The sequence below is a fragment of the Castor canadensis genome, chromosome 9 (genome assembly GCF_047511655.1).
Source record: "Castor canadensis chromosome 9, mCasCan1.hap1v2, whole genome shotgun sequence".
NCBI lineage: Eukaryota > Metazoa > Chordata > Mammalia > Rodentia > Castoridae > Castor > Castor canadensis.
In genome coordinates, this window is record NC_133394.1 from 112,027,834 (window position 1) to 112,055,367 (window position 27,534).

Here is a 27,534-nt window from a genome sequence, read left to right on the forward strand (position 1 = left end):
GCACGGTTCCCTCACTTGACCCTATCTTTGAGTGGACTGTTTAACCTCTCTAAATGAGAATCTTTTGGCAGGTACTTCTGCAATACCTTATATGTAAAAGGTATTTACAATACCTTTATATAAGACTTTTACATCCCAAAGATACCATGGATGATAAATGAAATATCAAGGCCATGAGTACATGAAGCAAAAATAAAAATGCCTCTTTTAAAAACGTGTATGTGCTTCCTTCCTGCCCTGTCCTCAGCGTTCCAAAAGGCAAAGCCAAATAACATCGGCTTTCCCTTTTCCTGCAGAAGGAAGTTGGAACTGTATCAGTTGGTGTCCTAGAAGAAGCTTCTTCCTGGACCTTTCCACCCGGGAAGTAAAGGAAAGTATGGAGAGGGGTTGGAGGAGGCAGGTCCCGCTGGAAATTTGTAGGAAGAGAAGTTGGTTACCCTAGGCTGGACTATCCATCCAAAGGACAACCGCACCTTCAGCACCTGTTAGAAATGTGTGTGAGGTCAAGCCCAGCAGTCCTTTCACCTTGACTCATCACCACCGTAGAACCCACAGAGTGCACCTGGTGTGCACCTGGCATTGTGCGAGGAACTGGGGACAAATAGGGGACGCAAAAGAGAGGCGCCTTGACAGAGGGTTGTACTCGAGGTACTGCAGAAAGTCTCCCCAGAGGCGGGGTGAAGGATCCCCAGGCCTACGCAAGCCAGACCCTCGCCACCGCTGATATCCGGATCCCAGACTTGGGGCGGCCAGGTTTGCCATCCTCCTGCTCCCACCCTAATCCTCCCAAAGTTGGGATCCGACGCGTGTGTGTAATGCCATTCCCAGATCACGAGCGCGTGGTCCCCTGAGTCAGAAGCTGCAGCCAGGGGAGCTGGTCCGGCTGCGGGGTGAGGCGGGGACGGGCAGCGGGTTCGGGTGACGCGAGGGAGGCCGGGGGCGGCGAGGTGACGCCGTGCCAGCCCACGTGTGCGCGAGATTTAAAAGTTGATGGCGCGTGGGGCGGTCAGCTCTGTGGCCGGACTCAGCGACTGCGCGCGCCAGGGACGCAGAGGCACCGCCAGGGCACCGAGTGGAGGCCCCGCGTGGCGAGGCTCAGGGTCCCCGGTCCCCAGCCCCGAGGCTCCCGCGGGTCCCGGGATGTTACGAACAGCGAGCCGCCTCCCCGGGCCGCACCCGGGCCAGGTGGCCTCTGTGTCCCCACTCCTGCTGCTGCTGCTCGCCTGCTGCGCGGGTGCCTGCCGAGGTAAGACGACCCCGCGCCTCCCTTCACCCATTTTCTCCCGGCTTTTAGGACCTGGTGCTTCCCGGTTCTGGCCCTGTATCCGCCGCAAGTGACCCGCCTCCCTCAGTGCGTTTCTGGCCCTGGCTGAGATCCCCAGGCGCAGGGCTGGCTGTAGGTGATGGAGGCTTGTAGGACCCCTCTCCCCAGTCGGGTTTCCAGCCGAGGCTCAGGGGTAGCGGGAATTAAAGAAGGGAAAATGAAAAAGCGACCTTTCATTGAAGCCATTGGAGGGACGGATGGTTGAAGCAGGAGTTCGATACTGCACTTGCTGAGGCGCGGTGAACTTCAGCGCTCTCGCCCTCTGTCTGTGCCGAGGGAGATGCGTCCCGGTCACGCCATCCGCAGCAGGGGAAAAGCCCGGTTCTAGCCGATCGCGAAGGGGAAAGAGTGGGCTCTGGGTCTTAGAGGTTCCCAGGAACCAGATTGGAAAAGGAGTACACTTTCTCAACACACAGATTTGGAGAAGCCAAGCCGGGCTTCCAGGCGGTGTACAGCTAAAGCCAAGGAAAGCAGATTGATCTGGTAGCATTAGGGATGTCCTGAGCTTGGCTTAGAGGAGAGAAAAAGGGAAAACGAGATCAGGGAGAGGGGTCTGCAGCTTCTGAGACGTGGCAGAGCACAGCAGAGGACAGATTGTTTCCCCTTTCTCTAAAAGTTCTGTTGCCAGGTAACCTGGGGGGATTTTCATTCATTCCTAAATTCTAGGGGCCCCTCCAGTGCCAGCCACTGCTCTGCCACCACCCTGAAAATTCTAGGTTGGCCCCAGGTTCTTTGTTTCACTTGTGCTCGCCTGTCAGTCAGCTCAAGATGGGCAGATCAGCCAATTTTCAAAACACTGAAGACTTAAAATCACAAACTGCAGCCACTCAGAGCCCATAGCTCAGCCTTCAAGCAAGCAGGCACAATAGGGGCTGTTATTCTTTTCCTAATCTATTTATTTTTATTGCCCTCATTTCATTGTTTTGATTTCTCCTTTCCTGAGGCACAGGGGTGCAGGGCGGAGGGGCTTCCTTACTTGCAAAGCAAGCTAGCTTGACCTTGAAGTCTAATAGAAGCTCGCAGACTTAACCTTAGAGCCAGGAGTGAGACACCATGACTTATTCGAGGTAAATGTTTACCTTTCTCTATTTTAAATTTGTTATTGGAAAAATTAGGATGATCTCCCTTCTTAAGCAAGTAGATAATTATAGTTTTAAAAATTGCTTTGTTATGTAAAGAGAATGCTGCAAGATTGCAATGCGGGGGTAGGGGTCAGAGAGGCAGCAGCTGGTTTCTAAAAAGATGGATATTAGGTTTTATTTACAAAAGAGCATACCTTTAGGCTGACCAATCATCTCAATAATATTCTCAATATTTTTCAAGCAAAAGGATGGTATTGTCCCTTTCACTACCCAGAGCTCCTCTTGACTGCCTTTTTATGTCTTCATTCCCTCTCAGACCTGCTCTTAATACAAAAAAAAATTCATTTTATTTCTCTTAAAGCAGTGTGGTTGGCCTTAGTCCAAGTCCCTAAAGATGGAGGGGTGGGAGAAGGGAAGGAAAGATGACACACAGAAGCAAAATTTGGAGATAATCCTCCAAGGTCAATTCTTATGCAAATGTAACTGAGTATGTCTAAAAACAAGACAATTGTCACAAAGCCAAAGGGAAAAGAAAGTCTCAATAAATGCAATATCCTTAGGGGGAAAAAAAAAGAATTAGCAAAGCGTAAGATAGCAATGAGATGACAAAGGGGTCACCACAGATTTGGGGGATGGAAATAGTTGATTCAGAGAACATTATGGAAAAAAGGAATTTCCTGTAAGATGAACACAGTTTGGATATCTTCAGCAAACAGTCACTTGATGATGCCTGAGACAATAAGTGAGCAAATGCCCAAGACAAATTAAAGAGTGTCTTTTCCTTATGCAGGTCCCTACTTGTTGACTGATTTGTCACATTCAGTCAAAAGTAACAGTTTTTCATTCCCTTTAATTCTGCACTAAAGTGCTAGTAATGAAAAGAGAAAATTGGTACCACTTTTAGAATAATCATATCTGTTTTACTACATAATACTGAAATATAAATGTCCCAATGGTTAAAAAACTGCAGTTTTTGTGATGTTAGAAGATAGTGGCACTGTCTTTGAAAATATGGAAAGCGATCTAAGTTCTACTTTTTGTTAGTATTGTATAAAGCCCACATTCGAAGTGATATGTTGTGAGTGTGTCTCCCAAAGTTTCATGGTTTGGCAATACAGAGAGATGGTGAGGCCTAATGGGAAGCGGTTAGGTCATTGGGAGTATTACCCTCAGTAGGGACTAAGTTAGTTCTCGTGGGAGTCTGGTTAGTTCCCAAGAGAGAGGGTTTACATAAAAAGAGCAGACTGGCTCCCTCTTGTGCTCTCTGGCTTCCCCTCTCACCATGTAATCACTTCAGTAAGTGCTCCCATTCACCATGAGGCACTCACCAGAAACTGAATCAATAGGGCCACCTGATGTTGGACTTTTAGCCTCCAGAACTTTGAGCCAAATAAACCTCCTTTCTTTACAAACTACTCAGCCTCAGGTATTTTGTTATAGCAATGGAAAACAGACTAATACACAAAGTATCCTGGGAGGAACATCATATCACTTCTAGCTAACAAGTAAACAAAGGGGAAAAATAATTATCCTTTATGTTTGGGTTCAGTCACAGAATATTAGTTGTTTTTTTTATAAGTTCTGGAAAATATTTCTTACTTTGGCTTCTGTACCCTTCTGATCCTGAGACGATGTTTACATGTTCTGGGAAAGGACCACAAAGTACCTCATTTTGATTTTGTAGAAGTGCTGGACTAAGTTAGGCATAACGGCAAATTCTAAGTGACTCATGTAAGCTTGCATCTTGGAAGGAATCAAACTAATGGTCTTGGCACAGCAGGCTGGCTAACACAGTGCACTTGAGGTGGAAGCTCCAACATTCACTTTGAGGGAGGATCAGGAGTGTAAAACCATACAATTGCGTTTTTTAAACAGAAATGCCCCATCAAACAGAGTCTCATTTCATAAGCTCTCTGGATACTTTATACAGAGATTTGAAAAGTACAGCTTTATCCCTTCCTGAAAACAGAATGGACAAACGAGAACCTTAGAGCTTATGTCGGTGGCAGGGTGAGAAATGTGTCGTTGAGACGTGAATAGTTGTCCTGTGGAAGAAGAGTCAGTGAGATTCTGAATTTAGTCATCGCTCTACCTGCCATCTGTAAGTTATGTGTAATACTCAGAACCACGAATGGCACTGGGGATGTAGCGCGGGTGTGGAGTGCTTGCCTCGTATGTATAAGGTCCTGGGTTTGAGCCAAAAATCAGATCAATTTTATCACAGAAAAAGTAGTTAATCCCTGTCATTAATATTAGCAGAACTTCAATGAAATAATAGTTAAAAAAGAACTCAAGCCAAGACATGGTGCCAGGAGTAGAATTGGGGGAAATAAAGTTTATTGGGATTTGGAGTCAGCCAGACTTGGTTTGAAATCTGCCTCAAGCTGGGCATGATGGCGCATTGGGAGGCTGAGGCAGGAGATCTTCAGTTTGAGGCCAGCCTGAGCTATATAGGGAGACCCTGTCTCAAAAAAGGTCTGCCTCTACTATCCATCTGTGTAAGTGGCCTTTGGTAAATTACTCAGCCCTTCCTTTCTTCAGTTTCCTTATCTCAAATGGGAATAATCAAGAAGAAGAAGAGGGAAAGGAAGAGGAAGGAGGAGGAGGAGGAGGAACATCCTGAAAGTACATTTAAAATGTTTATCATAGTATTTAGCACCTAGTAAATGCTCAATCAGTGTTAATAGGTGCCATCTTAATACTCTTTTTAAAAAAGTCTCTTCTTGAAAAGGTTAGTCCAAAAAGAATTAATTTAAAAGGTAACACACATGTACAGGAAAGCAATGCAAGTCAACTCCCTGTATAGCTATCCTTATCTCAACTAGCAAAAACCCTTGGTCCTTCCTATTATTGCTTATACTCTCTTTAACAAAATTAGAGATAAGGGCAAAATAGTTTCTGCCTGGTAGCGAGGAGGGTGGGGGGGAGAGGGAGGGGATGGGGTGGTTAAGGGAGGGGGGGAGGAAGGGGGAAAAAAATGACCCAAACATTGTATGCACATATGCATAAAAGAAAAAAAAATACAAAAAAGTCTCTTCTTAAGTCTATTTCATAAATATTAATTTTGCTACATTTTTAAATCTTTAAAAAATTATAGTCTAACTACAGGATAGTCTAACTAACAAGAAATTTTCTTGTTTTAGTAAAGAAAAATATGTACATATAATCCAATCAATACCATTTCTATTTAAATATTGATCAAAACTGAACTGAGATAACATATAATTTGCATAGCATGAATTAAAAAAATTAAACCCATGGAGAAAATATTATTTTAGAGAATATGAGGTAGGTAATATTTTTATTTCAAGAATAATGATGTCCTAACAAGTAACTCTTTTTAAAAAGGCCTTTATTGTGATATAATTTACATATCATCAGGTTCACCTGTTTTAAGTTCACAATGGAGTGATATTGTAGTAGACTTTAAAAGTTATGCCTTTATCACAAGGAGGCAACTTTAGAATGCTTCCGTTAGCCCCCAAGGGTCTGTTATGTCTGTTTGCAGGCAGTGCCCAATCTCATCCCTAGCCCCAGGCACCACGGATCTTTATATCATTACACACTTAACTTTTCTGGGCATTTTGCATAATGGAATTGCATAGTACTTGGTACTTTAAAGCAGCTTGTTTGACTTAGCATAATGTTTGAGAAGTTCATCCGCATTGTGGTGTATATCATTAGTGCATTCCTTTTTATGGCCAAAGAGCATTGCCTTGTGCCAATATACCACAATGTGTCTATTTGTTCACTAGTTGACAGGCATTTGAATTGTCTCTACTTTCAGGTTAGCATGAATATTGCTGCTATGAACACTCAGGTACAAATTTTTATGCAGATATATAAATAATTCATTCTTGGGAGTAATATCTTCACAATATTATCAAGGTTTATTTGGTAATTATATGTTTTATAATAAGTCAAGTGCTGCAAAATCTAGTTGAATTAGTGAGTAGTGATTTACAGTAAAAATGAGAACTAGAATCTGAAAAGGAATTATATATGAATATTTGATTTCAAAGTAAGACTATAAAATTAATATGTGAATATAACTTTATTTTTAGGTGCTCCACTATTACCTCAAGGATTACAGCCTGAACGAGAACTACAACTTTGGAATGAGGTAAATAATTGTTCTCAAACAAAGTACTGAACACTTTATCCTTCTTTGAAATTATCATGGTAAAATAAGATAATATAATTGAATTTTGGTACAATGATTTTACCAACATTCTGACATCATAGTAGTCAGAAGTGTTATTTTTGTTAAAATAAGAGAGGGAACTACAAAACAAAAGAAATAACATAGTAAACCATAAAATAAAGAAGGCAGAAATAAATCCTAAAATAGAGTAGTTATAATAAATGTGAATGTACTAAAATATACCACTTAAAAGACAGGTATTCTCACACTGACTTTCTGTTGTGGTTTTAAAGCTCAAGAAACAATTATCTGTAACAGCCACACTGAAAATTTGGAGATATAGCTCAGTAGAAGAGTGCCTGTCTAACACATATGAGGTCCTAGGTTCAGTCATCAGCAACATACACACACACACACACACACACACACACACACACACACACACACAGTCACATTTAAAGAAAGAAAAAACACTAAGTACAAAAGGATAGAAATAATAAAGCAAATATAAACCGAAAGAAAACTGAAGTAGCAGTCTTAATAACTGAAAAAGAATAGAATTCAGATGAGCAAAGCATTATAACAGAGAAGTAGGGATCTTAATATTCTTATGGAAAACTAACAGACGAGAGAGTGTGACCATTATAACATATACTAACAATGCAACCACAAATTTTATTTAACAACTGATAGAAATTCAGGGAAAAGTAGATAAAGCAACAGGTATAGTTGGAGATTTTAATACATCTTTCTAAAAAAACTGATAGTTAAAACAGATAACACAAAGGTGGATATCTGGCATATAATTAATAAATTTGAACTATTAGAAATATTTTTATCTAGGATGATGGTTCCTATCTGTAATCCCAGAAATTGAGAGGCTAAGGCAGGCAGATCTCAAGTTCAAGGCCAGCCTCTGCTATGTAGTGAGACCTTGTCAATAAAAAAAAAAAAGGGAAGGAGGGAAGGTACAGTACTGATGAAAGAATTTCTTTCCTTATATCACTAGCCCGAGGCTGTATACCATCTTACATAATCAACATATCTAAAGCTGAATTCACCATACGGTGTACCTTGCTCTGGAACTCAGATACATAACCTCAACCTAGTTAAGTAAATTTTCTTTTCATATCTTGCTAAGAGTTTTGTTAATGTTGAATAAAATTTGAATTTAATAAAATACTTTGTGCTTTTTTTCCTTTAGTCTCTAGTCATGATGAATTACATTAATAAATTTCTTGCTCTTGAACGAATATGAAAGTTCAGATGATCTTTGGGTATAATATTATTATAAAAGAATCAATAGCATTTCACTAGGAAAAAGCAATATAAAGCCATAGTTTAAAATATTATAATTGGCCCTTTGAAGCTATGATTTCCACATCTGCAGACTCAACCAACTGTGGATTGAAAATATTTGGGGAAAAAATTGCATCTGTCAGACTGGAGGCATGGTTCAAGAGGTAGAGCAAGTACAAGGCCATGTTCAAACCCCAGTATGCCAAAAAAAATTTCCATCTTTCCTGAACTTGTACAGACTTTTTCTTGTCATTATTCCCCGAGCAGTACAGTATAACACTACCTGCACAGCATTTACACTGTATTATTTATTATAAATAATCTAGAACTAATTTAAAGTATACAGGAGAATGTGTGTGAATTATATTCAAATATTACACCTTTTTATATAAGGGGCTTAAGCATTCATGAATGTTAATATCCTCAGGGACACTGGAACCAATCCCCCACAGATGCCAAGAGACAATTGTGTATTACTCACAATGACAACAAAGTCTTTAACCTAACCAAAAACACACGATAAGTTTATAGGGGAAAAAGTTAAGTTTAAGGAAATAGATAATGTTGTGAATAGTTGGAGAGACATTCTTTCCTGGACGGAACAATTAATTTAATGTAATAAAAATATCAAATCTCACCAAATTAATTAGTGCAAATTCCCATAGAATCAATGCAATTCCAATTAGAGTAAGTTCATTTTGATTTTTTAAGAAACTTCCAAATTTAACCTAAAATTAATAAGGAAAAATAAAAGTCTATAACTAGTTGAGGCCATTTAAAATATAAAGAGCTAAGAGTAGTGAGGACTTGCCTGACTAGACTATCAAGACATACACAAAATTGTGCAATTAATAATTTTAAGAAGTAAAGTAAAGACACAGACAGAGAAATGAACTAATAGAATAGGGGTTAGAGCTTGGAGAACACAACCTTCACCATCAGGATCCTGCTGCGACCCACTGTGTTCGCCATCCCAGGGTACTTCAGACATTCAATATCTAATGGCAAGCCTCCGTGGCTCTGCCTGCCCTGCCTCTGCTGGTGACCTCAAGGGATGATGGAGGGATTTGGTGGAACTATGGAAAAATTTGAAAGAAGACAGTGACAATACCTGAAACTTATAAGAGACTGCTTTTCTAGAATGTCTAAAAATCGCCATCAAAACAAATGGATAAAGATAGGAGTCCAAAATAAAAATAGTCAAAGGATAAGAACAATTACAAAAGAGGAAGCCCAAAAGCCCAACAATCATCTAAAGAGATGCTCAAGTTCATTAGTAACAATAAAATGAAAATTAGGGCAAAAACAAAATGCCACTCTACACCCATTACCCAGGCAAAAAATAGAAATCTAGTTAGTAGTAAATGTTAGTAGGGATATGGGGTATACCAAACCTCGTGCACTGCTGGTAACAGTGTCAACTGATGTGTATGGCCATACTTCCCTGAATACGTCTGATCGCAGATGCTAAGAAATGTAGGGCCTGGGTAGTACTTGGATGGGAGAAGGTCAACTGGAAAGCAACCTAGATATCTTCATGTTCTACCATTCCCTCTCCTGGGAATAGGACCTTAAGATATTCTCTACATGCAGAGGATGTAGCAATCATACAAGGAGGTTGAAAGCAGTTTTGTTTGTAATGGAAAGAATTGGAGAGAACTTGTCTTCCGTCACTGGGAAGTGGATAGGTAATATGTTATTATACACACTCTAGAGTGCCGTACAGCAGTTTGAAGCAACAAACTAGATTTCTGCTCAGCACCATGGATAGATCTCAAAGTAGCTCTTTTTTTTTTTTTTTTTTTTTTTTGGGGGGAGAAAAAAATCACATTTATTAGTTAAGACAACCACAGGCTGGACACGACACACATGCTAAAAAGTGGACTGTCTTTTAAAACTTCAAAAGTAAATAGGTATGTTTTTTCCCACAGCCCCACAATCATTTCCATAAATGTTTACAAATTAAAAGGCCCACATTAAGACATTGACAGTAAAATATGCAATAAATGCTCCAACCTATCCCAAAACCTTCTAGTTTAAAAAAAAAAAATTGACTAACCATGCCATTGAAAACCACTCAGGGACTGGAGGCTGAATCAGTTTTCGATGTTAGCCCTAGAAACCACCATTCCCCTCATTCCAGCCCCCACCCCAAGCATATACTAATTTGGTTTCGGCGTAAACACCAAAGCCTCAGTTTAAAAATGAGAATTTAAGTGAGGTGTCCTGAACCTCCCTTGTCCTGGGCAAAACATACACCAAACTTTCTGGGAAGACATTCAGACTTACTTCTAGCCATTACTGAAATACACTATTAGGATTGTGGGCCAAAGTTAAATCTAAAACTATCCCCTGGATCTTTCTAGCATTGAGTTCATGTTTAACTTAATGTGAAGACCTGTACTGTATTCACTGTGCTTTTGGTTATGGCTACCTTCTGATTAACCATTAATTTTTATGAGGTTTTTTTCCCCTTGTATTATGATTAGACCTTACAGTTTGAAGACCTCTAGAATTCCCTGAATTATTGTAGAGACATTCATGACTCCCAGGTCTAACAAGTGCGTGCCCAGGGATGTCTGTGAAGACTACAATCTGCAAATAACCTGCACGAAGTATACTGTGTAAATTGTTAGACTCAAACTTAGCTCTTGGACAAAATCAATAGATCTCAAAGTAGCTCTTAACAACACCTAAGTTGGAAAGAAAAAAAGGAAATACCATATATGCAGACAAAATGGATTTTACAAGAACACATACAAATGGCAGATAATGTTTCAGGAGAAACCAAAGACCATATATTTGGAGGTGATATATTAAGCATTGGTCAAACTTCAGACCTTAAAAGAATATCTTTTTGGCTTTCCCTCTCAACTGACTTCTCTTTTTGTATTTTTTATTTTTCACAAATTCAAGAATAGTTGACCATGGAAGTATGGAATGGGAATAGGAAGTGGAAATATTTAAGTAATAAATGAACAACCAAATAAATTAATGAATTTATTAATAAATTAATAAATTAATGAACATCGCTAATGGCGATGTTGCCCTTTGAGCCAAGGAGAATACCCTTTGTGCCGAGGCCACCTTCAACAGAATATGGAAGGGAGAAGTCAAGGTAGATGATAAGTGTTGGGTACTAAACGTTCCTTAATAGTATAGAAATTCATACAGTTAGACTGTAAGGGTCCCTGTCTTGGAAGAATATCAAAGTACATGGAAGAAATATAAAAATAAGGTGAAGAGTAACAGAGAGAACAGATATGAATGTAAAATACAGAAGCGGCTTGGAATTGTCTGTTTCTCTGGGCAATCTTTGGGAATATATTTTTAATGTTGAAAGAAACTCAAATAGGGTTGTGGAAACACTAGAAATTATTTTATAGAAAAAGATATTTAGAGAAGTTAGCATGCTAGCTGGTAGTGGTAGACCATACCTACAGTCCCAGCACTTGGGAGGCTCAGGTAGGAGGATGGAGACCAACCTTAGCAAGAACCTGTCTCAAAAAGCAAAACAAAACAAACAAAAAGGGAAGTTATCATGCTAAAAACAAATAGTTAATTTTTCTGCTGGAGATTTTTTAATTTACAGAGCTGCTTGGACACTAAAAAAACATATTTTTCCAACCATATGTGAAGACCTAACCATTTTCAAATAAATTCACCAATGAACTGTATAGAGTTTCCCAAAACACTTAGTGCCACTCGGAACCATTAGAGCCCTGAGCTGAGTAAAATGAACAAATGCTTACCCAAGTGGAAAGGGGATAAACAGTGTTGCTGTACCTTTCAAAGAAATGAGAACAAAGCCTGGAAATTCTTATAGTGACCTCCTAATTAGATTAATTAGGCTTTAAAAAACATCGATGTTTTATCCAAACAGCTTAATGCGCTGGTTAGTTAGCCTGAAGGTTCAAGAGTTCTCTGTTCTCGGACACGGGTCACCTCACATAGATGAGCAGCCTGGTTTATGGGTAGACAATATTCCCCTTGAGCATGTAATGTTTTCAGATACATCTGCACATGAACACCTCAGGAGAAACCACTTCTTATCCTACAAAAGCAAAGACCATATATCTGAAAGTGATATATTAAAGATCGGCCAAAATTCAGAGCTGATAACATCTTTTGGCTTTCCCTCTCAATTGACTTCTGTTTTTATATAGATTTTTAGTTCTCACAAGTTGAATTTAATTAAAGAACTTTTGTTGAACACTTATTCTGGAAACAGTTACAACATAGTCCTGACCTCAAGAAGTTTATCACTCTGTATCTTCGTGTGTGTGTGTGTGTGTGTGTGTATCCTTGTCCCCATGATTCATGGGTTTGCATGGCTTGGAAGAGGGAGCAGGTGGGGAGGCACAAGGAATGAGGGGAACATCCAAATATTCCCAAAATATTTATGATATCCAGAGAAGATGACATTTTTGTGAGGAACAGGAAGAAGACATAAGCTCATGCTTTTCTGTAATGTCTTTATATTTTTGTTATTATCTACCGCCTCAGATATTTTAGGTCACTGCAACTTGGACTCAACAAGGAACTTGAAAGATTATGACATTTGGTACGAGAATACGTATTCAATTAAATGGGGCAATAGAGAATGCTGGGACTGGAAGGGGCTCACTGATGTTATGCCATAAACAGGACTTAACATAAATCATTTCAGACACACAAAAATCAGTGTCATTTTTTTCCAGTCCCATTAAAAAGGCCACCAAAGAAATAAATGCCATGAACAACTCCAGACATCCAGCTTAGTGCTTAACTTCTCAGCAGAGTTTTTTATGATTGATATAAATCTCTCTCTCTCTCTCTCTCTCTCTCTCTCTCTCTCACATACACACACACACACACACACACACACACACACACACACACCATCTCACCCTCCCAAACCTGGATTACAGGTGTGTACCTCCACACTGGTGTATAAATCTCACTCAACAGTTTAAAGTCTGCACATTTTTCTCTGGGATCAAGGCTGAGAACAGTTGCCGACCATAGTTCCATGAACGTTCATTTTCAGATAGAACTCATCTCTTCTGCTGGTTTCATGGTAGAGAACGAGTGGGTTGCTTATGTTCCAAGTTTTTCCTGCTTGTTCTGTATCATGCACTTGCCATGTTAAGTTAGGTGACATTAGATTCAATCTAATAAGGGATGACAAACCACTGAGAGTCCTGATTAATTTTGAGGCGGTTCTTTGGTAACTTCTCACATATCTCAGGCTGGCTAATACCAGAAGTTCTTGCCATTGATGTTGGAGGCATCTTTATATTCTCTGTTGATCACTATCAATGATTACTGGGGAGGTAGCCCCTGTGGCTGGCCAAATCTCAGTGGCAAGACTTTCTTATAAAGGCTTATAGAGTCCTAAGTCATGGACCTTGAATTGATCTTATGTAGGAACTTGACTTTGTAAACTGACTTTCTGCTTTCTGCTGTTTTTTACCTATTCCCAGGATGTAACTGACACTTTTGTTTTCTACAGATAGATGATGCTTGCTCATCCATTCTGTCTGTTGATTCTCAGCCTCAGGTAATTTCATTTGGACATGTTCTGTGATAGTGTAGGTAATTTTGTAGTGTTTAAAATGCCAATTTCTCCCTTTGGACCATTATGGACTCATTAAGACATGTCAGCATATCAGATGTCCTTACATCACCTGCAGGTAATAATCAGTACTGTGGGCTTAGGTTTTGAAATGCTGGTGCTTGTCTCTCTAAATAAAATAGACTTACAGATACTATACAAGTACTTTGGAAATGATAGAATGTCAAGTTAAAATGCTAATTTCAAAGTCAAATTCAGTGTTAAATTAAAAATACTATGTCTATAGCTATATCTGGGGGCTAATATCCTGTCCTCCAATTGAATTTGAAACTTATTGATTAAATTATGAGTCAGGTTTATGGAAATCAAGGTATCCTCATTATAACTGAAACATCCTTTTGCACTTAGTACCAAATGTCTTTGCCCCCAGAATCAGACTTGCCTGAAAGCTTCTGACAGTGGCACTGGGCCTCCTACCAGTCAGGGTCTCAACCATAGGCAGAAACCAGGTGAGCACAGCTGGCCAGAGCACAGGCCCCTAAGACACAGTGCTGAACAGCACTTGCCCTGTTTTCTTCTCCCAAGTCACCCAGAAGATAGCACACTCCTCCTCCTGTAGGAGCAAAGAGAGGGTTGCATGACAGAGAGGCCAAGAGTGCTAGTCTAGAGCCTCTGCGTGGAATCATGAGGAGAGGGAAGCAAGTGTGTTCTTACACTGTGTCCACTGGATGCTGCAGCTTTGCACAGCAGAGTTAACCTTACCATCTTGACTGTCTCAGGCAGTACCTCCAGGGTCCTGGTCAGAGCCTGCTGTGTGCCTGCTGCATGCTCCCTACCTGGTCTGGGCAAGCCTAGGCTGCCGTTCCCACAGATGGTTGTCCTGGCTGGTGTGGAGAAGCAGCCTCGTGTAGAACTGTATTTCTTCTGTCACAGTCCTTTCCTAGGCCACAGAGGATCCCCTGAAGGAAGTTAGAGGCATTCCATGGTAAAGCATGATTGGGATCACAAGTAGATGAATTTTGGAACAATATTTCAAATTACTTGAGAAGTGTTTCAGATGAACAGCATAAGATGGATTTTAACATGGGAGCTTTTTGGTGTATTTAAAATTCAAAAACATCTTCAGAATCATTTTTATATCTGCAGTATCAGTTGGGTAAATCTGAAAGTGCTCACTCATTAAACTCCCCCAAGATAAACTAACCTTTTATTTGACTTGAGTTCTGTGTACCTTTTAAGAAGAGTTTGTAAATTTACTGTTTGAGTTTTTTACATTTACAATACAAATTGTAAGACACTTTTATACATTTAAAAATCATCATTAGTTTTTACATTAACTTATTTTATTATTTATATGCTTATCTGAACAGGGCTTTAAAACTATTTTCTACTTTGTCAAATAGAAAATAAAGGATAAAGTCCATAAATAAAAATAAAATTCAAAAATTTTATATATGAAATATCTTTAAAGAGTTGTTGAGAATAATGGCTTCTTACAAAGACAAGCTAGAGAAAATGCACTAGAAACTTCTTCAAAGTTCAGTCTGTCTGTACATTTGTGACAGGGTCTCACTATGTAGCCCAGGCTGGCGGTGAACTCACAATCTTCCTGCCTCAGCCTCTGAATGCTGAGACCCCAGGCTTGTGCCACCATGCCCCAAAGTGCACTCTTACTGCCAAGCCTCATCTGGCCTAGATCCTGTTTCCTAAGGAGAAACAGGGTAAATATGTAAACATCTTCTTCAAATTGAGAGACATCTTTGACACATGACAAGAATAAATATTTTCTTTTTCTTGCTTTATATTTTGCAGTATTTCTATGTGGGCCATAAAAGGAGCTTTTAGGGATTTTTACTTGCAGATGTTTATGAAGTTATCTGAAAGGGAGCAAATGGGAAAAGGTGTACCAGTGTTCACACTTTACACTTGATCTCATTCTGTTCTCAACTACATGTGCTGGGGTGTGGCTCAGTGGTAGAGCACTTCCTAGTATGTGTGAGGCCCTGGGTTCCATCCCAGCCAAAAAAAAAAAAAAAAAAATCAACTTCCAACTATGGGCTTAACAGGTAATGCCAGCTTGGCCTGGGAATACCTACAGATCAGAAGCCCTATCTCCTGCCCTACACTCTGCCAACTACTATCTTGTGTGGTACCAGACAAGTGACAACCTCTTAGGACCTCACTTCCTCTATACAGGAGAATAACAACCCCTCCTGTGTACCTTGCCCTTGTGTTTTAAGACAGAATGTAAATTATGTAAGTGTTTTGTAATATATTGAAACACTACATAAATGAGCAATTTCATATGAATAAATATCCCAACAATTTACATACCAGGGAAACAAATGGAAGGAAGGGAAAAAAGTAGATCTCGGTTGCTAAGAAGGATGCACGAAGACACTGAGGCACAGCGCTGTGACCCTAACTGTGTCTCTAATCACAAACAGCTATGTCAGTTGTGCAACTTCTGATCAGAGGCAGAGAATATTAGTGGCCCCAGACAACCTTTTCACATAGCTTCTAATCAAACCTAATAGGTTTATCTTACTTTATTCCTCCAAGAACTCCCTGCAGTATCGTCAGCCCTGTTTTCTGGCTGAAGAACCTGGCGTTTAGAAAGCTTAGGTAACTAACCCACAGTTACACAGCTAATAAAGACTAGAAGAAGTGCAATTTGCACTGCTGTAGAATTGCAGGCTGCCCACTTTCACAGCTCGCACTTTGAACCACTAATTTTATTGCCTCCCCCATTGGTCCAGCTCTTCATTACTTCCAAAATGCATTTATTAAACCATCAATTGTTCATGGAATTACAGTACTAGAGCCTGTGCAATACAGGTTTGCCCCTGCTTGTCCATTTGTGCTGCTCCTTACCACACCCAGCTGCCTGTTAACCACAGGAGCCCTGCCCTACTTCTGTGCTCAAATACTTTGACAAACCTGATCCTGGGGTGTGCAGTCAGCAACCTGGAAGGGTGGTACTCAGATTAAGTGAAGCATGCATGGCTCTTGTCTTCCAGCTCCCATTGTCTGGGAGCAATTGCAGGATTTTCAAATTAGCCAATAATGAGTGATATTCGGCGAGGCTCACAGCTTTGGAATGTTGATGTACTTTGCTACAAGCTGAGAAGGACTAATTCCTTTTTGGCACTGCCCTGGTTACTCTTAGTCATAGAGTTTCACGATACCTTAGCAACTGCTGAGAACTCTGTACCACAGTGAAGTCTTAAATCAGTGCATATACATAGTACATAGCTTCATGGATTTTTTTTTTTATTCCTTGTTGGAAGGAACAAGCCAAATTTATGTGATAAGAGAAACCAAGGGATTCCAACAGAGTTTCATGGTCTACAGTCATGCTTCTGTTCTGGGTAGCTGGAATAAATCGTGCTCATGACATCCTAGATTACATCCTCTATGCAGATATCATGCAGGCTAAAGCATGGTTCTTGTACTTTCTTGTTTCCATTAGGCATCCACTGCACTGAGGGAGCTTTGCTTTATGGTGATGGGGATTCCACCAAAGCCTCAGGTAAGGTTCAAATACTGTTTTGTTTGTAGCAAAAAAAAAATTGTCTAATGTCTTGGAATTCCTCCTGGAAGAATATATGCCCAACTTAGGAAGCATGCCAAGCGGAGTTAGAAGAGGTTACATTTTGTTTTGGATAAGAAACAAATACTTCAGTTTCTCTGATAGTGATGACTTAAGGTCATATTAATGAAGTTTATAATCATTTAATTAGAAGCTCATCTATCTCCCTCATATGTAAAATGTGTTCCAATATGATGGGTGAAATTTGTTGTCATATTCCTCTCCCTGGTTCATATAATTGGAAAACAGATGTATATTTCTAAGCTGTTAAATATATCTTATAGCTTGGAGGTTAGGACATTGTACTTTAATAGACTAGGACATTGAGAATGCAAAAATAAGGCTGAGGTATAGTTCAATGATAAATCATTTGCTTAGCATGTGTGAGACACACACGCACATGCACACGCACACAGGGAGCAAACCAGCAAACTGTATTGTCAACGTCAGCTAGAAATTATATTCTTGCTTTCATGTCTTTGTTTCTTACTTAAATCATAATGGCATAAACACTATACCTCATTTTCTATTTTGTGTCTTATGGGTGAGCCTATTTTTAAATCACCCTATTAGAGTCTTGGGTTTTGAATTATTTTTCCATTAGCAATTTTATTTTAATTTAATCTATGACCATTGGTTCACTGTAGCTTCCATACTTTCCTCATACAATAATTCAAAGAAAGAAACCATTGTAGTCTGAAAGCATAAATGTTTTCAGAAACTTTAGACTCAACTGTATATTTACCTATTGTTTCTAATGGTAACATTAAAAAACTTAATCACCTTTTTTTCTAATTAAGATAAAAGAAATGACAGTGGTATGTTTATCTGTCATCTTTCTTCAGTATTAAAAGCAAAAGAGAGCTGATGGTGTGGCCAAGTGGTAGTGTCTGCCTAGCAAGCATGAGGCCCTGAGTTCAAACTCAGTACCATCACCAAAAAAAAAAAAAAAAAGCAAACAAGAACAATAAAGAATAACAAAAAAATGATAGGACTCTTTAAAACATAGACTTTGGGGGATTGGGGACATGGCTTAAGAGGTAGGGCATGGGCTTAGCTAAAAAGAAGCCCTAAGTTCAAACCCCAATATCTCCAAAACAAAAACACTAGATTTTCTAGAAGGAAAAAAGAATATAGAAAAGCTTATGGAAGAAAGTAAAAATAACTCAATCTGATTATTTAGTGATAATTACAAATCTATCAATGTGGTTCATTTAGTCTTTTTCTCTGGATATTCCATCATGTGATTATATCATAATTTCCCATTCTACCCCTGAAGATCATTTAGGTTACTTTCTATTTTTCACTCATATAAATAATGTAGTATGTTTCATTGTTCACATCCTTATTTATAAATTGTATTTAATCAGCTTCCCATTTAGAGCAGCAGGTGCTTAACTACTTTTAGTCTTATATTTTACATGTAATGTATTGTGTGTTTTTAAAATTATATAATTTTAAAATATATGATCAATTTAATACTAACATTAAAATTTTATAATATATAACATAATGATATATATCTTTTCAATAGGAGCAAGATGAAAAAGATAACGTTAAAAGGGTAAGGTGACTTTCATATATCCATACATTAAAAATAATAAAGGAAACCACTAAGCTTTTCAAAATAACTCACTGCATTTTTTTAAAATAGTTCTTATTTCATTATTCGAAGACACAGAAGTCGGGCAGTTCAAATGTTGTGGTAAGTTTAGAACTACTTATATATAGAGCTGAGGACTTCAGGAAAGCAACCCTTCGAATACTAACAAAAATGGTAGCGCTGGGCTACCAAGTTTTAGTCCTGTTCTTAGCTTATTCAATACAGTTCTCTTAAGTGCTCACAAAGGGTTGTCATAGATAACATCTTTAATTTCCTTTTTTTGGTCTGGGGCAAGCATAGTGGGTAAAAAAAAAAAAAAAAGGCAAACAGGAAACCATCTTTATGTCCAATGCTGAGAAGCTCTTGTGCTCATCGTGTGTGTTCATGTCCTCTCAGTCGTCTGTTGTGCATCCGTTGCTGCAGCTCCTTCCCCGACTGCATGAGAGAAGGATGAAGAGGTTCAAAGTGGACGTATGTAACACGAACTGCATGCCGGCCTTGTCACCTGTGTGCGCAGCCCTTCCCGCTAATTCCTGGCTATGGTCCTTTATAAAGTACTCTTCTTCAGGATGAGTCACATGCTGGCCTTTTGTGTCAGCTTCCACCACTGTGATGAAATGCCCAAGAAAAACAACTTAAACGATTTAAGATTTATTTTGGCTCATGGTTTCAGAGGTTTCAGTCCATGGTGGCTTGGGCGCCATTTGCTCTGGACCTGTGGCAAAGCAGAAAATCAGGGTGGGGCTTCAGGTTGGAGCAGAGCTTCTTAACTCATGGCACAGGGAGGCAAAGAGGGAGAGAGGAATGGGCTAGGGTTCCAATATCCCTTTCCAGGACACAGCTAGTGACCTCAGTACCTTCCTCTAGGCCCTACCTCCTAAAAGTTCCACCACCTCCCAACAGCACCATAGGCTGCTGACCCAGCTTTCAGCACATCACCTTTGGAGGACATTTCAGATCTAAATCATAACACACTCAACCTGCCAGTGTAACAGCATCCGTGTGCAGAGGTAGTTTCACATTTAGGAAGACAGAATTGTCCAGCCTTTCACTACGCCATGCTCTGTCTCCTTTCACTCAAGCTCTGGACGGAAAGGGAAGTTAGATTAGGCTCCCTTCCTTTCCTCTCCCAGTCAGAAAACTTGTTCTTGGTTCAAGAAAGGACACTGCAGGGTGTCCTTGTCTTTAGGTGGGAATAGGGGATATTTGTATCCACGTTGACAAATAGCTAGAATGACACACTTTTGGTCCAAGTATTAAAATGTTGGTAAGAGCAAGGATTGTGAACTATACATATCAGAAACCAAAGGCAGATATTTTATTTTTTCCACAATTAACAAAAGACCTAAATCTGGTATCCATGTGTAAGATGAATATAGCTGAGTTAGCATATTCTTAACAACACATTCTTAGAAACTGTGAGGTTTTAATTATCACTTAACAATCAAATGCTTTCAATGCTGAAAATTTCCAGGTAATATTTTTAAGTAATGTCTTACATTGTTATAGCACATTGCAAATTTCAGTCTTATATTATCTCATTTTATTTTGTTGGGAACTCTGTTAGTACTTACACAAGTACTGTTACCCCAAGTTTACAGAACAGAAAGCAACTTAGAATAACTAAAGGAGTTTCCCAAGATCAGACTAGTAAGAAATCTCTAGAAACCCTTGGTTTATGCAAATATTTTCTCACTGTGATGTTCCCTTTACAGTTTAATCTTGAATACTTTCATTATTTCATTTTTAAGTTATATGCATTAGAATTAAAAGTTGAATTCAGGTGAAATTTTCTCTTAATGCCAGTACCATAAATATCTTATTATTCTTAAAGTATGCATTCTTCAAATGCATACACTTTAGGTGAATTACTGTCTCAAAAAATGTTATGATCACTATTTCTTCCCTATATTCCTCAGTTTTAAACTGAACTTCCCACAAAGACATATCTGCTGCCAACCTCAAACAGAAATCTAAAAATGAATACAGTAATCCCTTAAAATTCAGAATTTTCAGAATAAAAAAAATCACTTGTTAAGAAATTTTCTAGAAATAATGTTTTTGCATTAACTTTCACTCCCTAAAATATTTGCTTGATCTATAAATAGCATGTAATTTCAACTTAAATATCCAGTTTCTTATAATGCACCAATCATTACTAGTTTGACTACAAGATTTCAGCCTCATTATTTACACAAGTAAAGATAAAAACTCAATATTGGGGACAGGCTAGCACTTTATCTGAATTTCTGTCTTGAATGAGATTATCAACATTTCCAGACTATTCTGATTTAGTAGTCTGTCAGACGATGGATAAATCCTAAAAGTATTTTGTAGCAAATCATTTCCTAGGAACCAAAGAGAACAGAATATAAGAAATGAATGAAGAAATAACTATGATATGATATTAGGTAGGCTGATCCTAAGTCACCTAAATTTAAAATATATTTTTCAATAGTGAAATATCTTGAGATCTTGAAGAAAATAAATTTTTTAGGCCTTACTGCATTCAAACATTCTTTCATAAATTTTGTTTGCTAAATATCTTCCACTTCATCCCACTGTCTTTTTTTTTTTAACCTCTACCGCCCAAATCCCTTTATATTCTGCTCTGTCTCCCATGATAGGACTCTAAAGGGCCTGTGTATGTTTACATTTTGCATTTAAAAATTTTAAATATTTAGTACATTCTAGTTTCCATTTTGTACTATTTTTTTCTCTTTTAATGTACACCAGAACTTTTCTTAAACATGTATTCCTATGTGTACATTTTGAAATACTAATTTTTCAATCTTAGGTAATTTGGAGGGTTTTAGTAAAGATGAGAATTAAATATAAATATTGACAATTTGAAGTATATTTGTTGAAAATCAAGGACTGAAGAATTTAAATAGATGTCAGACCCATTTCTTAGAATTTAAGAAAGTGATCGTATTTATATCACGGAATTATTGAAAAAGGTCATGACTGCTATATTTCATGATCATCATGATAGATAATTGTTCATGAAAACAGGAAGCTACAAGACATTTTTATGGAAACTATAAAATATTAAATGTTCTATGAAGTTTAAAATGGCATGCTTAAGTAAAGAAACACTATATAACATACTTATTATGCATAATTGGTTTGTTCCTCTTTGGTAGTTTTTCATTACTCTTCTGTACATATAATTATATTAGGAAAATCTCTTCTAAGTCATTGATTAAACACACATCACCAAAGTTCTCTCTCAATTTCCATATATATCCCCATAGGAATATTATACAATTTTTTTGCTTTGGTGTACTTCTAGTCTATATTTTTGCTTGTGTGAGCACATATAATATGTATTTTGAAGAAATTACTTCATTCTAACATAATGCTGAAAGCAGATTTTAAATGTATTTAATAATGACAAGCTTGACATTTATCTTTCTTATTGATAAATGTACACACAACTGGTAAAATTCCTGAGAAGATAATCTGTCATATTGATAAGGGAAACAGTCTTAAATATACTGTATTATGATACCATTAATTTAAAAATTTCAGATATAAACATAGTGATTCTCTACTGATATGAGTTATTTACTGAAGTTCCCTCTTTGGTTATAATAGTTAAAAGTATTTTTGAACTACACTATACTTGTGAGAAGAATTTGCACTTATTTTTAATGTTAATTCACTTGTAATACCCTCCTTTTCTCTTCCAGGAAGAATTCCAAAGTCCTTTTGCAAGTCCAAGTAGAGGATTCTTTTTATTCAGGGTATGCACATACCTTATTTTTTAATCAATCAGTGTTGAAATTGGAAAATACTTTCACTGGGCATTTATTTGATTGATTCATAAGTTTTAACTAAATATTGAAGTTTATTTTTAGATATTTGATATCAGTTGTTACATTCTGACATTCATTCTGTTACAACCTTCTTCCTTTAATACCCCAGCATCTCCAGTCTCTTCTAAGATTCACTGTTCATGTTTGTAAATACCCCAAATGACACTCACTACTTGAAAACAATTAATTCCATGATATTTTGTGTATCAGAAGTGAATGTCTTTAAGGTACATTATTCCTTGAAGTTTCAAGGAACTTACTAAATTTTTGATTCAGTAGACTTGAAGAGTTATGATTTCTTTTATAAATTCTTAAAATTGAAAAAGTCAACTACAATAAAGACCATAACTAGAAAAAACTTTGTGATTGCATTCTCATTTTGTATTTCCAAATTGTGTATAAAATGTTTCTTTCTAAATAGCTGTATTTTCTGAAATATTTGTATCCTTAACAAATTACCCAAATTTTTTACATTAATTCATTTAGCAACTATTTGTTACAGTTCTAATGGGTGCTGGGCAATGTACTAATGACTGGAAATAAAAAGATAGGATTGAGTTCCTACGTTCTAGGCGTTTATAGCCTACTAGAGGTAGTAGTCACCCCTTGGTATCCATAGAGAATTGTTATAGGGTATCTCAAGGATACCAAAGTCTGAGGATGCTCAAGTTCCTGGTAGGACATTGTGTAGTGTTTGATGTAACCTTCTGCATCCTCCTGTATATTATAAATCATCTCTGGATTACCTATAATACTTAATGCAATGTGAATGCCATGTGTATATTTGTTTAGGGAATATGACAAGAAAAACTGCAGTACCACACATATGTGGTCACTACAAACACAATACATTTTAAAACTATTTTTGGTTGTGGAACCTATGGATACAGAGTACTGACTTTGTTGTGTTAAATGCATCTTCAGTTGGGGGGTGTGGATTCCAAAGGGGGGAAAAAACTCACTGGAAAATACAGGATGTACAGGAATGACTTTATGTGCTGGAATCCTGAAGAATGAACAGATATTGCTTAATAAAATATTCAGCTGAAAAATTGAACTTTACATTGAGGTTAATAGGGGAGAGGAGCAGATGGTAAGGTTTGCATTTTGGAAAATAATCCTAATAGCAAATTGGAGAATTGATTGGTTGAAGGAACTAGATTGACAGCAGGAATAAGTAATACTAAACCACTGTCTTCAGAAAGTTAATTTTGGTTCGTATCAAATTAAATTTGAGAATGTTTCTTTTAAAAATTTGGTACTGGGTTTTGGATGTAGCTCAGATAATAGAGTGCCTGCATAACAAGTGCAAGGCCTTAAGTTCAAACCCCAGTACCACTCCCCCCCTAAAAAAAACTGGTATCATATAAGCAAAATCAAATACTGTCTACCTCGATGTGTCATCAACAACCTTAGCAACACTTGGTGAGGAACTTGCTAAAAATGGAAATTTCCAAGCCCCATCTCAGACTTAATCAGAAACAGTCCTATTTCTATTCTGTTGAAAGCCTACCAGGTGATTTGATGTCCACTAAAGAAATCACCCTCTGTGTCATTAGGCTACTTTCGGTGAATCTTACTTTTCATCCCCAGTCATCTGAGTTTATTTCTAACATATCTTTCAGCCACGCAATGGGAGGGCAACAGGTTTCATTTAAAAAGGTATGTGCTTTTAAAAAAGATAAGTAAATAAACAGGTAAATATGATATGGAAGATGTTTCACACGTCAACCTGATTTGAATTTTTCCTTTGGTTTCAAATATTCACAAATTAAACTATGCTCAATGTATTTCTATTATTTGATTGTGTGAGCTCACTAATGTTGTAGAGAAATGTGGCAATTACTGGGGCAATGAGGGTTTTTAGGATGAAAATACCAGTAGTTTAGGGTCAGATTTGCTTTGCATATAGTCCTCCTCAGACTGTACCACAACAGCAATCATCTTAATTGATTCTGAAGATAATGACCTCATCATTATTTATTGTGAAGTAGTAATATGTCAGAGATTGCACTCCTATTGTGGTGGTCTGTATCTACCCTAATGAGCCAGGATTTATAGACTGAATGTACCTGACTTCCAAATAATTCATACTCAAAGATCCTTTCCAAAAGCTTGTGATTTAACAGTTTCTAGGGAATTAAGAAAATGTGGCACTCCTAGAACTTGTGCTTCAGGGCTGAACATACAGTAGAAACTCAGCAGTCAGTAGCTGTTGAAATTGACGGATTTATTGAAGAGGGAGGGCTAGCGGCTACTGACCAGCCCCACATGTTTAATAAATATGTTAGTCCAGATATCTTGTTATACTATAAATTTGGAAATCAAACTGAAATGCAGATTTTTCAATTTATAGCACAGAAATAAAATAATCTTCTACTAAACTTATGTAATAATAAATTCAGCTCTATTGTAAACTTATTTTTGTAAATATTTCATTCATTTCATTTATCATAACACTTATATGAAGCTCAAGAATATTAAAATTCTTAATTTTTTTCTGGCAGTACTGGGGTTTGAGCTCAGGGCCTCACACTTGCTAGGCAGGTATTCTACCACTTGAGCCACTCCACCAGCCCTTTTTTTGTGTGGGTATTTTTCAAGATAGAGTCTCTTGAATTATTTGGCCAGGCTGTCCTCGAACAGAAATTCTTCTGATCTCTGCCTCTGAAGTAACTAGGATTATAGGTGTGAGCACTGGTTCCAGGCCCTTAATATTTCTTCAAAAAAGCAAAACCAAAATGCACCATTCTTAACCAAAAGAACATATCAATGCCTGAATCAAGCAGTATAAGATAAAACACTGCATAACTGTGTTAACTTTTATTAACACATTAATTGTATGAATTAATGGATTTTACTGCAACATGTCCACATGCATATCCACTCTCTCCTCTCCTCCCTCCCCATCCTCTTGTCAGACTCTCATTGTCCCTCTCTACATTCAGATCACTTTGGGTTTTATTGTTTGTTTGTTTGTTTGTTTCTACATATGGAAGAAAACATGCAATACTTGTCTTTCTGTGTGTGACTTACGTCACTCAGCATAATGTCTTCCACTTCCACTTATTTTCCTGTAAGTGACAGGATGATTTCAATTCTCTTTATGGCTGAATAACACTATATATATAACTCATATATACCATATAGTTGGTATATAGCACACACACACATATGTATGTATGTATATACACACATATACCATATATATACCAGACACCTAGGCTGATTCTATATCTTGGCTATTGTGAATAGTGCCACAATAAATATGGATATGCAGATGTCTTTTTTGTATGCTGGCTTCATTTTCTTTGCATATATAGTCAGGAGTGGTGTAACTAGATCATATGGTTTCTATTTTTAGTTTCTGAGGAACCTCCATTCTGGTTTCCATAGTGGCTGTACCAATTTACATTCCCACCAATAGTGTATAAAGGTTCCTTTTTCTACACATCCCCCTAAGCATTTGTTAGTTTTTTGTTTTCTTATTGATATCCATTCTAACTGGAGTGAGATGAAATCTCAGTGTAGCTTTGATTTGTATTTCCTTGATGGCTAAAAATGTTGAGCATTTTTTCATGGATTTATTGATTATTCGTACTTCTTTTAAGAAATGTCTATTCAGGTCCTTTGCTCATTTTTGTTGGATTACTTGATTTTTTTGATTGTTAATTTTTTTGCATTCTTTGTATAGATAAAGATATGAATCCTGTGGATATCAATTCTCTGTCAGTTGAAGAGAGCAGAGGAGAGGACAGGGATGTCAGTTGAATATCTGCTAGATTTTCTCCTAGCCTGTGGTTGTCTCTTTGCTGTCTTGGTTGTTAACTTAGTTGTGCAGAAGTTTTTTACTTTGATACATTCCCGTTTGGCAGTGCTTACTTTTGCTTGGGGATCTATCTGAGTCCTATCCAGGAAATTGTTGCCTGTGCCAATATCTTGAAGCACTCCCCCCATGTTTTCTTCTAGTAGTTTCAAATTTTCTGATCTCATGTTAAGGACTTTGACCCATTTTGAGTTGATTTTTGTGCAGGGTAAGAGGCAAGGGTCTGTTCCAGTATTCTACATATAGGTATCAGTTTTTCCCAGAATCATTTATTGAACAGTTTATCCTTTCTTCAAGGCATATTTTTAGTGCCTTTGTGGAGAATTAGTTTGCTCAAGATGTAAACAAAAAATAGTTTAATACTGAGACTGGGGATGCAGCTCAGTGGTAGAGCACTTGGTTAATATGCCAAGGCCCAGGGTTTGATCCCCAGAACTGCAACAACAACAAAAGTTTAATACTAAAGTTTAACACCAAAATAAATAGTAGAGTGTTCATGAGATCAAATGGAATTTAAGGCATAACTTGATCAATTTAGTAAGAAATTCTCTCTGAAGTTCAGAAAAATTGCTTTATTTGGATTATTTCCAAGATTTGAGTATACATAGACTGATTTGCTCCAGATTTTATCTATTTTGACTACTGAAAAACAATTCAATAATAATTTTTCTTTGTTTTTGTCATCTGATTATCTTTTCTTGCTCTATCCTGATGGCTTACATTTATTTAGAAAGTGGTTAAAAATAAAATGATTTAATTGCAAATATACAAAGACATTGGTAAACAATGAGGAACTGTGAAACTTTTGAAATACTCATAATTCTTGTTGGTACTTATGAGTTGTAAGAAACCACTTTTATATGATTAAATACTGCAAACTTTGAGAAAGCACAGACATATATAGAATAAGTGTTCCATCAAAGAGTGATTAAGTAGTAAACAATAACAAATATATAGACTGAAGAACAGCTGAGAAACATCTCAGATTCCAATGTTATTGTGCTATGACAAATACTTATAGAAATGTCTACATATAAGCTTTATATACATATATTCACATACTCATTTGCCCTTGAAGCTAATTCAGTTTTTCTTTTTCTCACAGGATGCCAACAATATTATGGAATACAAAATGTACTCACATTTTGTTTTCTTGTTTTCTTCTCAAAAACAATCCTTCCTAAGTTTACTCTGTTGAAAATGCCTGTATTGTGAACATTGTCAGTGAAACATAGTTGAGATTGTAAATGTTTAATTTGTTAAAAATAAAAAAGCATCTTAAAATA

At 37.5% G+C, this 27,534-nt stretch overlaps 1 protein-coding gene across 3 annotated transcripts; it reads left to right on the forward strand.

Moving 5' to 3' along the window:
- The first annotated feature begins 567 nt into the window (after nucleotides 1-567).
- Nucleotides 568-27,534, forward strand: Nmu (neuromedin U). 3 transcript variants are annotated; one of them, XM_020187661.2, is made up of 10 exons: nucleotides 573-1,246; nucleotides 6,471-6,529; nucleotides 13,344-13,391; nucleotides 16,879-16,938; nucleotides 18,533-18,562; nucleotides 18,653-18,703; nucleotides 18,998-19,072; nucleotides 22,297-22,350; nucleotides 24,048-24,084; nucleotides 27,354-27,534. In XM_020187661.2, exons 1-9 carry the CDS (start codon nucleotides 991-993, stop codon nucleotides 24,078-24,080), a joined length of 666 nt encoding a protein of 221 aa, XP_020043250.2. In that variant the 5' UTR covers nucleotides 573-990; the 3' UTR covers nucleotides 24,081-24,084; nucleotides 27,354-27,534. The 3 variants fall into 3 exon arrangements, with proteins under 3 accessions (XP_073898312.1, XP_073898311.1, XP_020043250.2); XM_074042210.1 differs by lacking the exon at nucleotides 18,998-19,072 and having other exon boundaries at nucleotides 571-1,246; XM_074042211.1 differs by lacking the exons at nucleotides 18,653-18,703; nucleotides 18,998-19,072 and having other exon boundaries at nucleotides 568-1,246.